This window comes from Fusarium pseudograminearum, chromosome 2, assembly GCF_000303195.2.
Source record: "Fusarium pseudograminearum CS3096 chromosome 2, whole genome shotgun sequence".
In the NCBI taxonomy this organism is placed as follows: Eukaryota; Fungi; Ascomycota; class Sordariomycetes; order Hypocreales; family Nectriaceae; genus Fusarium; species Fusarium pseudograminearum.
This window is the reverse complement of record NC_031952.1, coordinates 2070170-2081634: the sequence shown is the minus strand read 5'-3', so window position 1 is coordinate 2081634 and position 11465 is coordinate 2070170. Positions and strand designations below refer to the sequence as shown.

At 46.9% G+C, this 11465-nt stretch overlaps 4 protein-coding genes across 4 annotated transcripts, besides 6 other annotated features; 2 read left to right on the top strand and 2 right to left on the bottom strand.

Moving 5' to 3' along the window:
- Nucleotides 1-43: 43 nt before the first annotated feature.
- Nucleotides 44-85: a repeat region.
- A 34-nt stretch (nucleotides 86-119) lies between these two features.
- Nucleotides 120-150: a repeat region.
- A 6-nt stretch (nucleotides 151-156) lies between these two features.
- Nucleotides 157-234: a repeat region.
- Nucleotides 175-288: a repeat region.
- Nucleotides 289-347: 59 nt separating this feature from the next.
- Nucleotides 348-434: a repeat region.
- A 906-nt stretch (nucleotides 435-1340) lies between these two features.
- Nucleotides 1341-2008, bottom strand: FPSE_06038 (uncharacterized protein; the record flags this gene model as incomplete). Its single annotated transcript, XM_009259156.1, has 2 exons — nucleotides 1341-1918; nucleotides 1990-2008. 2 exons carry the CDS (start codon nucleotides 2006-2008, stop codon nucleotides 1341-1343), a joined length of 597 nt encoding a protein of 198 aa, XP_009257431.1.
- Nucleotides 2009-2892: 884 nt separating this feature from the next.
- On the top strand, nucleotides 2893-3636 carry FPSE_06037 (uncharacterized protein; the record flags this gene model as incomplete). The annotated part of the gene is made up of 1 exon (XM_009259155.1): nucleotides 2893-3636. One exon carries the CDS (start codon nucleotides 2893-2895, stop codon nucleotides 3634-3636), a length of 744 nt encoding a protein of 247 aa, XP_009257430.1.
- Nucleotides 3637-4085: 449 nt separating this feature from the next.
- Nucleotides 4086-4113: a microsatellite.
- Nucleotides 4114-4444: 331 nt separating this feature from the next.
- On the top strand, nucleotides 4445-5142 carry FPSE_06036 (uncharacterized protein; the record flags this gene model as incomplete). The annotated part of the gene is made up of 2 exons (XM_009259154.1): nucleotides 4445-4552; nucleotides 4615-5142. 2 exons carry the CDS (start codon nucleotides 4445-4447, stop codon nucleotides 5140-5142), a joined length of 636 nt encoding a protein of 211 aa, XP_009257429.1.
- A 360-nt stretch (nucleotides 5143-5502) lies between these two features.
- On the bottom strand, nucleotides 5503-7786 carry FPSE_06035 (uncharacterized protein; the record flags this gene model as incomplete). The annotated part of the gene is made up of 3 exons (XM_009259153.1): nucleotides 5503-5553; nucleotides 5606-7332; nucleotides 7567-7786. The coding sequence occupies 3 exons, from the start codon at nucleotides 7784-7786 to the stop codon at nucleotides 5503-5505; spliced, it is 1998 nt and encodes a 665-aa protein (XP_009257428.1).
- Between the last annotated feature and the right edge of the window lie 3679 nt (nucleotides 7787-11465).

Sequence of the window (11465 nt, the reverse complement as noted above, 5' to 3'; positions counted from 1 at the left end):
TAATTATTAAAGCTATTTAATCTTTTATTAAGGTAATAAAGAGAATTATATATAAGATTACTTTAATAAGAAATAAAATTTAAAACCTTTAAAAGGGAAATAAAAAGTTAAGCTAGTACTAAAAATTAAAAAAAATTAAATTATAAAAAAGAGACCTTATAACTATAAAGAAAGTATTATAAGTAATTAATTAGATAGATATTAATATATAAGTAATAAGTAAATTATTAAAAAGTAATAGTTAAAGAAAGTTAATTAGATTAGGTATTTAGTAATATAATATATATAGTAAGACTAGATATAATATAAAGATCTATTAGGTAGTTCTAGAGGTATCTAGAGAAGAGTATAATAAGTAATTTTAATTAATTAGATAATTTATTATATTTTTATTATATATTATTTAGTAATAGTTAAGATTCTTATTATATTTACTTATCTATCACGCTCACTTATCAAATACGTTAACCCAAAATCAATAATGAACTTTCCAAATTGTGGCAATTGAGTCAACATAAAGCCATATGCTTTGCTTGATGCCGTGGCTTGTGATATACAGCTCGTGATTGAGAATCAACCAATGGATGGCTGTGAACATTGATACAACGCCTGGTAGTTGGTTGAGACAATACCTATCAAGTGTCTGTTCCATTGGGGAATCAAGAGTTGGTCTCTCATGTTCAAATGCCGAGAGCACCGGGGCATTTTTGTAGACAGCTCCGACTTGGTCGGCCCCACATCTCCGGGTATCAATCCACCTTACCGAAGTCCTAAACAACATCTTGTCATACACTTGAAGCTCTTGTGACTAGCGTCCTAGAACCTGATCTTGGAGGAAACCTTTGTATCCAGGGTGAAACGCCGTATAAATCTCATACGGCTGCATTATGTTGATCAGTTGGACTTTACTACTGTATTCAAGTTCCATACTCGTTTCCCATCCTGTCATCTCTCTTCATCAGATGAAGAAACGTCCAAAAGCCTACAACAAGCCGCTATGTCTGTATCTCAGACTCTAGTCACGATTGTATTATCCATCAGCGTGAAGTAGAATTAAACTGTGATCTCTGAACAAGTCCTCAAGTCGTCTTTGGAATATTCATGCTGAGGATAGAAAGAGCTTGATCATCGTGTGAGAAAACATGGCTCGATGGTATCGTCGTGTTGAGTGTAAAGCACTTGCACAACAGCAAGGCCAGAATCGCGATAAAGATACTCTTATGCCTGAACGGGGTCATGTTCATCATCTCTTATATTCACCATGTCCTATGAAAGCCAAATCCACTGTGGCTCAGACGCCAAACGCCAGACTATGCACAATGCTAACAATACGTCGTTCTCTAGGCATACATCATATCGCCGTCCTCCTCTTCGTCGTCATCCTGCACAACGGGAACCTCCTTCTTCTTCACCAGATCATGACGACATATGGGACACGTCCCCTTGCTTCGCAGCCAAGGTCCAACACACTCGAGGTCAAATTGGTGACCGCCTGGGCACGGCAGCTCAACAACAAGACAGTATTCATCTTCCAGGTAGGGAATCTTGCAGATAGCACAGTCGTCGTCTTCCTTGAGGGTCTTGCGATTCACACGATCGACCGAGTCGAGAAACTCTTGCGAAACGCCTGCCAGTCGAGTCGGAGGATCGATGATGTCGCCCTCGAGGTTAACGATAAGGGATTGGAGAAAATCGCGATTGTCGTCTGTCGGGGCGGTCATTTGAAGCTGATGCAGCTGTTCCTGGAGAAGTCGGAAGAGAGCGGCTGTGTCTACGGGAGTAGGTGTTGCGTGAGGGTTGTGATGAGGGGTCTGGGCGCCTGAGGGCTCGGCGATCTGATCGAGGAGGGAGAAGAAAGAGGCCATGTCTACGCGACGGCCTGAGCGACGGCCTTCGGCAAATTTGACATTATGTTCGACTATCGAGAGGGAAAATATTAGCTACTGAGTGTCGGGGTGGAGGGGTCGAGGAGGGGTTTAGTGAATATACCTTCGTATTGAGTTGCCATTGTGAGCAATTGCTGGTGTTCAAGGTGTTATCGTTTGAAAAAGAATCGTCTCTGTATATATGTAAAAGTCGGTCAAGGCGTATGTGAGAGGACAACTAGGCGACGAAATGCTGTCGTGGTACGGTAGGCGTGGGTGGTGTAAGACGCAGGCAGAGAAATGATGTCGCAAGTCAAAGTCGAAGTAGAAGCTCGAGTTGTTATGTGGGTAGGCGGGTCACTAAAAAATAGTAGGGACTTATAGTAGTACAGACGAAATTATTAGTCCACTCTTAGGCCATACATATGTTAAGAGTGATCTAATATTTATATCAACCACTAAATCAGTACCGGTTTTTATGCAACCCACCTGGTGGGGTAACAGTAAAGAGACTGTGGAGAGCTTGGATCCCTGGTACCCTGTAGCTGAGCCACGATTGTGCAGGTACAATTAATTAGGTGCTGATTGATGCTGTAACACCCTACTAATGATGACAGCTTCACTTACATGACCTGATCTCACGACTTCTCAATGGTATTATTCTTTATAATCTCAATTGCCGAAGGATTAAGTTTCTGGAAAACTTAACGTTTTGGAGAATTACTATGGCTACCTAGACATTTACAGTAACTTTATCACAGGATGCGATGTTAGTACTGGACCTGCAATGTGGCTGTTCCTTGCCGCTTGGGCCATAGCGTCACCTTGTTTGCTTTTTAGAAAGACCAGACGAAGATCCCGGGCCTGGATGTTACCTGCATCGTTCCTGATACTTGGTACCCTAATAACTGGAACCTTCCACTTGCAGTGAACTCTTCATCTTCGTAAACGCTTCTTACGTTCTGATACCTAACCAAACTCTTCACTGCTAGAAACTACCTAGCTATTGTCCGGGCCAACATACACAATGTCTTCCTCAGCTGCCATCATTGGCTCTACCGGCCTCGTCGGCTCAAACATTCTCTCAATCCTTCTTGAATCCGACATCTACAACCCTGTCCACACCATCACTCGACGCGCTCCCAAAGCGACATCTCCATTGCTCAATGCGATAGTCGATAGCGACACCACCAAGTGGGCAGACGCCCTCACTGGCCTCACGCCCAAACCCTCCATCGTCTACTCTGCTCTTGGTACCACCCGCGCTGCCGCAGGAGGAATTCAAAACCAATGGAAGATTGACCACGACCTGAACATCGAACTCGCAAAGGCCTCAAAGGCCGCAGGCGTGTCGACGTTTGTCTTTATCTCAAGTGGAGGCACGCGCTCGTTTTTGGGGGCTTCTTCACCCTACGGAAAGATGAAGAATGGAGTTGAAGACGCAATCAAGGAGATGGACTTTGAGCAGGCCGTGATCCTCAAGCCAGGCATGATCATGGGCCAGAGAGAGACAAGCCGTCTTGCGGAGGGCATAGCTCAGAGTGCAATTAATGGTCTCGGATGTCTCAGTTCCGGATTCAGAGACACCATTGGTCAAGACGCTGATATCATCGCCAAGGCGGCCATCCGAGCTGCGCAGTTGGCGAAGGAGGGCAAGGCACCGAGCAAGTACTGGATTCTCAATGCAAGCGATATCATCAAGCTAGGCAGGACCGAGTGGCCAAGCAATCAGACTACAGCTACAGAGACCAAGGCGGAGACCGCTCCATAGAAGGCATAGGAAGGTATGAGGTGGTGTTGAGTGTCTTACTTATTTCTACCGAAAATGAAAGATAACTTGAGTGGTTATAATGAAACTTGTCAGGGGTGAACTACAATCGTTTGGTACTTCACAAGGCGCATCTCCATGGTCTTGTATGATATATTGAAGAGAGCTGCTGTTATACAATTTGCAAGAGTGTCTGTCATGGACTTTGTACAGATGATATGTGCCGGTTGAGAGACCACCTCTATGCTGAAGGGGGACAAGATATGATGCAGTTCTGTTTCTGAAGATATCTCTCACTTTCTAGCGCTGTCTTACATGCTACTTACTAATCTCAACTGTTTTGTTCATCGCTCAGACTATTGGCGACTCAGACCTTTCGAGTCTATTGCGTACAACCTACTGAAACCTCAGATGAATGCTGTGTGACACTCAGAGTACCTGCCTATCTATATAGTAAGTAAGTAAGTAAGTAAGCAAATATGCCACTATTCCTCCGGTTCGCACTTCGGTATCGACCCTCCGCCGTGCCCCACCATTTATCGGATTGGATCTCATCATCCATTCAACTCAACTCCACCCCCACCTGCACTGACTATACTCTGATAATTAATTGCCATCAGCTTCTTACTCACTTACTCACTCACTCAAAGACTCACCTTTCCTTATTGCGTGACAGCCAAGACTTAGGTATAGTTAGCCTCATCCACACAACAGACTCTCCTAGTTTCATAGCACTCATTCTTATTATTCTTAGTCGACTGAAAATCAACAATCACTAAGCAATACTACTTCTGTGACTCTATCGCTCATAATGACCGCTCGCCCTTCAGTCGTCGGTCCGGACGCCGGTCCCGAGGCCCCTTATCCTCTTCACATGGAAGGCAAAGTCATTTCTGGTTTCGGTCGCGGTTCTAAAGAGGTAAAGCGAAACCACTTCCTAATATACTCACCTTCTTATTCCATCTTACTAACCTCTCCCAGCTTGGTATCCCTACCGCCAACCTTCCCGTCGATGAAGCCATGACCCCCTGGATCTCAGATATGGCTTCAGGCGTCTACTTTGGCTACGCCTCTCTCGCACTCCCCTCTGAGCACCCCGACGCTTCCTCATCAGCGTCATCCAACACTGCTCCCCAAAGTGGCACAGAGGATGCTCTTCTCTCAGCCGAAGCTCCCACTAATCCCCCCTTCCACATCTTCCCCATGGTCATGTCCATTGGTTACAATCCCTTCTACAAGAACGAGGTTCGCAGTGCCGAGGTCCACGTGCTACACAAGTTCACTGCAGACTTTTACGATGTGCCTATGCGCCTGCTCATTCTCGGCTTTATCCGTGACGAGAAGGACTACAAGAGTCTGGAGGCTCTTATTGAGGATATCAACTTTGATTGCGAAGTTGCAAAGAACAGTCTTGCTCGTGAGGCATGGGCTCCTGAGAAGGGCCGCGTTATCAGTGGCAAGGATGTAGGGGGCCGCTTGGATGTCCAGTGGCTAGTTCGTGATGCTTAGAGACAGAGTGGGATAAACCAGGGTAAAGAAAAGTGACTAGGAGTTATGGATAGAACAGCAGCATAGAAGAGATGCTTCGATTTAACGTATTGGTTATTTGATGTTTTGTATCTGTTAAACACTGTTTGGGTATCATACGAAACCCCATCTTTCCGACCGAGAAATATCGGTATTAACCACCGGTGAAATAGCACCATAGCTAGTTTTATATCAAAAGTATGTACTCCGTGTCTTCCTCCTGTCTTATTCATACTACGGCCCCTCCCCCAAGGGCCAGAAAGCGGTCTCGCATTTGTCAAAAGACATCAAACAAGAAAGAGGGGATCAACGTATTTTAAATCCACCACTAGTCATGACCGACTAAACCGCCAGTTGCTGGGGCCCTTGGTCCGGTAAATATCGCGGCAAGAACTATCGTAAAAATTAGCTCACAGCCTGTATCAGCAACAGCGTTGTAACTCACATTCATAATGATCATCATGGGAATGTCGAAGACATCTCGCTTGATGGTCCAGCAGTAGGTGCACTCGACCTTGCCATCTCTCTCAATCCTTGAGATGCCGTGCTCGCTGTCAATGCGCGTAACTCGGCTGCTGAGAATACTCGGTTGGATGTCTTTTGGGACACCATGTTCTGATTTGATGTCCAGACTCTGAGATGACCGGTACTTATTGAGCCTACAACTTCTTTGTACCTTGCCACGGCTATCTTCAAAAGCCAGCTCGGCAAAATCTTGGTAGAACTCGACAACGCTGTCATCATCAAGAAGTTCACCTAGGAACACGGGTTGAGGGCGCCCGTTGCTGTTGTCAAGTGTAGCCTTCTGAGGGCGAGGCGTGGGCATATCTCCCTGCGTATTGTTATCTGGCGTATTGGACCCATTGGTCGAGCGACCGCTATAGGTATTGATGTTAAGATTGGGCTCTTTCCCAAGCAGCACCTCCTTTGTCCATCCCGTCAACGCGATGAACTCTTTGTTAACAGCAGCTACTTCGCCCGACCTTCGACACACGATTGTTGGGGCACAGCAATGCTGCAGAAAGTCATCGTACTCGACCAATGTTCTCTGAAAGCATTTCTCCATGAAAATGAGATCCTGCCGGGTCAAATCTTTGGTACACGATATGAATGATGGTCGAATCTCTCCAAGGGCCTTGGCAATTCTTAATAGCTTATTGGCAGGCAGACGGTTTCGCAAGACAGCCACCATATTGTGAAATCCGGTGGTGTAAGGATAGGGCTCCTTGACGCTTTCGTAGATAGCGGCAGAATCCCTTTGACGTTTGCCAAGGTATGACTTCGGTGCTGCCTTGGCAGTCTTCGGCCTGTGTCTCTGCGCGCCAGGAACTGTAGGGATACCCGCGAAATTGTGGTTTGGTGAGCCTTCCATGCCCGCGACTGAATGGGGACTAGCTGTGGCATCTGTACTTGGGCTGGCAAGACTTGTAGGCCCAGCCGCAATGGCATAGGCGTGGGGTAACCCATGCTGGAGGTTTCCCTGTGCATAGAGAGACTGATTATTCTGGTCCATACCCGAGAAGTCAGCCCCTAACATGGGATGATCAAAGCCATTCGCGTTCCCATTTGCATTCCCGAATAGAGCCGCATAGTTGGCCTCGGTTGTTGGAGTTTGCGACATTGAGTTCTCCCGCGGTGGTGTCTCGGCCCCAAGGGCCATCTTGTTAAGAATTCCGAATTCCCAACCTGCATACTGACTACCGAAATTGAGGCCCTCAAGGTCAAAGTTGTACAGGGCAGGGTTACTGGGATCAAACAAGGCATTAAAGTCCATATTTCCGGCGGGTAATATGTTGTTCATTGGCGGGTGCGGATTGGCGATTGGGGGTTGGAAAGCTGTTGGGGAAGCTTGAGGATTAAAGGGGAGGCCCTCAATACCGACAGGAGTTTGTGCGCCTGTTGAATAGACCGGCAAAGTCGTTGTGCTCGCTTGAGAAAAGAAGTTGCTCCCGTTCGCAGACAAGCTATCTGACTGGCTCGCATTCGAATCCTGACGTTGTGCGTTGGGTCGTGGAGGTGTAGGATTGGTATTGGGGTTGTAGTTGGGGCCAAGAACAGGCCGAAGAGCTTCTGGAGGAGCATCGTGAAGGTATTTGGCCTTCTTTCGAACACCGTCCTGACATGCATCAGCGAGACCTCGCTTGATGCACCTCTGGCATGGTCTCTCATCTCCTGGAAAGATGTCAGTTTGAAACCTTCTTCTTGACCTTCAAGCACGACGATCTCAACCATGACTCGTTTCACATAAATGGTTTATGAGAAGTGCACAAACAGTCAGCCAGCTAAATACTGGTAACTGACGGACTAATGAAAGGGCCAAGCTTCACAATGGGAAAAAACAGTTCGCGTCGTGATGACTGGCGCATGCCAACAAATTGCCGGCATGGCCGCTGCAAGGAGACTTACCACAAGTCAGATGGGCCCGTTGACAGGCAAAGCAAGCCCTACGAGCCTTTTTCCTTCTTGGACGTAAAGGATCCTTTGGGTCGTACTTCTTCTTGACCTCAGTATTGTTCTGGTCTGCCATCTTTTCGTCGTCGTTTTTGATAAAAGTTTCCGTCTCGTCCTCGTTCTCAGACATAACATCCGAGACCTCAGCGCTATTCTCCTCCATTTCGTGCGGCATGGTGTCTTAGGTTTTATATACAAGGCCTGGAGACTGACACAAGGTAATGCGACGGCTGGAATATCCTCCTCTCAGCTTAGTCGAGCCCGAAACTTTGTTTAGGTTGCTGCACACGAAGCGGCCCGGGAATGCAGCTTCCGAATCCTAGAAACTTTTTTTTTTTCTTTTCTCAGTCTCCTCGTACCCCTTTCAAGCACCTTTGCGGAACCACACTTGTACAAGCTTCGGTAGCACAAACAAGCAGGGACAGGTACGTCGTCTAATGAAATTCGCGATGCGTATTATTCACAGACAATAACCCCCACGGTGGCGTGGTAACGCGCAACAGAATCCTTCTCCTGATCTCTTAACCGTTCACTTATGCGAGTAGTGAAGATGGTGTATGAACGTTTAGGGATAGCCTAAGCTGTACGGTATAGATCTGGTAGGACTATGGCGTTGGGCGCAAACGAGGCCAGAGGGCTGTATGCAGCCGTGTCTGGAGTGTTAAGCCTTGGGTAATAGTGATACCGAAAGTGATCGGTCGAGCTCGTATACTGGATGGGGCGTATTCAAGTAAAGCCAATAAAGCACCCGGATATGATACACAAAGGGGCGTTCTCGTGCGACGTATAAGCAATCAATAGTAATGCAAGTCGCAGGGGAACCGTGAGGCTGCGAGTGTCGTCACTAAGGAAGGCGGAGGATGTGACCCGTGGTGACGACGTGATTCGATGGCCGGTAGGAGGGTCGATGATCGTTCAACGCAGGACAGTTGTAGGCATCGGTAGAGGCGACTGGAGCGACACGGGAAGAGGAATGAGCGACAGCTATAGGTACGATATGGCCGGGGTGCGGTTACGGTTGCGGAGGACGATGACGAAGAGGAAAGGATGGGATGCAGTTACCCGCGGGCCATGAGGAACGGCTGGACCTAGTGGTATAGCTGAACTGCCTAGTCAATCTAATGAGCAAAGCGCACAACAGCAACAGCAACAGCAACAGCTCGCACAACGTCGGCGACGGTCGAAGCAGAAGCAGGCTGTGGTGACTGTGTAGTTGAAAGTAGAAGTAGCGTCGTGCAAAGATGAGGCATGCGAACCAGGCTCGACAGCGGAAAAAGCGCGGCGCGGAGGAATCGGATCGCGATAGTCGATAGGTAAAGGAATTGACTGAATTGGCCAAGTAAGACAGTAGGCTGGAGGGAAAGTCGAACGAGGCAATTCGCAGACCAAGTCGTCAGCAGTTACTGGTCCAATTCAAGATCAGCGAGAAAAGAGCCCGTCCAACAGAGGTCAGAGGTCAGACGACAGTGGATGGTTCCAGTGAGTGTTGTAGGGTGTGGGGTGGTTGGTGGTTGGTGAAATGGGGGATTTAGTGGGCGCCATAGAACAGGCAGGGCAATTGAATATATGGAAGAACCCCGCGGGTACAGTCCCATACATTAAGTTGCCCGTAGAGATTGATGAATCCTTCCATGGAAATCAATCGCGTGCTAGAGACCCCAGAAGTACCCGATGTATCGTACAGTAGGTATTACCAACAAAGTGGATTATAGAGTGAGAAAGTGGATTGCATTAGCGGGATGGATATGAATACATAGAAATAGACAAATACATTGTTCTTTCTTTCCTTGGTTGTTTTCTCTCCTACCTAGGAAGTGAGCATCTATTTGTATAGCATTGAAGAATAACCAAGGTTATTCTTCATAATTGTGCATGTGCCTAGGTAGGTATGTGATGTCCCGAGGTGTTGATGCTACATAGAATCTTGAACAGGGAGCATGACACTTGACAGGCCAGGCAGATGATTCAATAACCGCATTGTCTAGGTAACTTTACATGGACAGAGTGGATAATTGTTTCCCAGCCAGGGCCTGTTTGCTCAAGTACTGAATTTGCAGATGCTGGAATTAATACAACCTTACAAGGCATGGGTATCAGCGGCAGTCAATGTGGCAGATGAATATCATGGTAATAACACATTCAACACACTGATAATCATGAAATATTTTGATCACGCTTGTTTCATGTGGATTTGATATCTAGACTAACAATACCAGCAATGGCTGATGCTCTGTTGTTTGTTTATGCCTCAGCAAACCGAACCTACCTATGGACAGCTACAATGAATCCATTCGCACCCGCTAAAATAGAGCCCCAATCATGACCAAAACTTTTGATTGCGGGGTTCACTACTACTGTAATACGGTGGAGAGAGTAGCCCGCCCTGGGGGAAACTCGAGACTGTCCATTGGTCCGACGATGGCTTCTATTTGTAACTTGAAGTCCGTCGTAAATTGAGATCAGATTTTTTCGCGACTCGACTCTGTCATAGTTTCAAATACGAAGCCAGGGTAGCGATTGACTTGGCTATCCTGACTCAATCTTTGACTTGGCGGTCAAGAAGGACAAATAAACAGCTAATTCTCCTCAACTTGAGCAGTAATAGTCTCGATCCGGCTCCGACTAAGAGAGATCCCGCTGAGCCGCTAGGACAACTCCATTGATCCATTTTGTCACTAATTTCCCAGCCACCCTTCGTGATGAGCTTAGCTGCTTAGGCTGTGACGACAAGGAGATCCTACTAAGACGTCTTGTGTCAAAGTTTTTTTTTCCGTATATGATTAGAGTGGTATCTGTACCTCATCAGACAAGGGTCTATCTATTCTTGTGTAAATTTTCGTGCGACTGCAATTAGAATCAACGAATAGCTCGGGCTTCAAGTTGGCCCCTGTTGTATGATAGCAATTTCTGTCTTGCTGATATACTTGAAAGTTGGTCTGTATTGGTACATAACCTAGGTAGGTACGCATCTCTACTCGAGCAAGTACATAAAATGCATGTTTGAGCTTGGTAACGACCAAAAAGCACTAATACTATAACCATTTCCCACTAGAGACTAGCCATCTAGAAAGAAAAAATTGACGAAAAAAGATAAAAGAAAAACCCCTGCTCCGGCGACTGACACCGACAGGCCGGTGTGGGACGGCCGGTGTGCAGCATCACAGCAAGGTACCCGAAACAGAAATTGACCCCATGCAAGCAGCTGAAAATTGTAAACCATGTAATTTTTGTCTTGATCATCTCTCAGTCAAGCTATCCGTACTCTGGCACACTTTAGATGCACAGCCCAGAATATCCGGCCGTCCGGAGTGCTTTGCTTATGCCGTGTCCGGATGCCGGAGGTCAGGGTGGGGCAGAAGCGGAAGGCCGCCGCGGTCTGTCGTGGGCATGATGAATGCTTTGTTTGATGATGCTTTCCCATGTTGTGATCTCAGTTGTTCATCACGGTGAGTACTACGGCATTTGGAACCATGGATCTTTGACATCAAGGATACTTTATTGGACCACAGATACCCTAGGGTCCTGGAACTGTCGTTAACCGACGCCTGGCCTCGGCGACCGAGGGTCATTATATGGCATGTCCAGGGTCTATCTTACACATGCCAAGACATAGAGTCGCAACCTTTGTGTAGAAAACAAGTAACCGCGCAGACATAGTTGCAAGTACAATACCAGTTGAACTGATTCGGTAGGTTGCCATTGTCTCAAATACCTGGTTCGACAAGCTGGAGTCGGTACCACTCCTCGTTCTTTCTTTCCTACGGCTGCGGCTGCGGCTGTATTGCGTGACAGCCAGGTCACGGACAGCTGAGTTGACTTCTACTTTCTTTTTGCTTTTTATGGCGGGTAGAAGC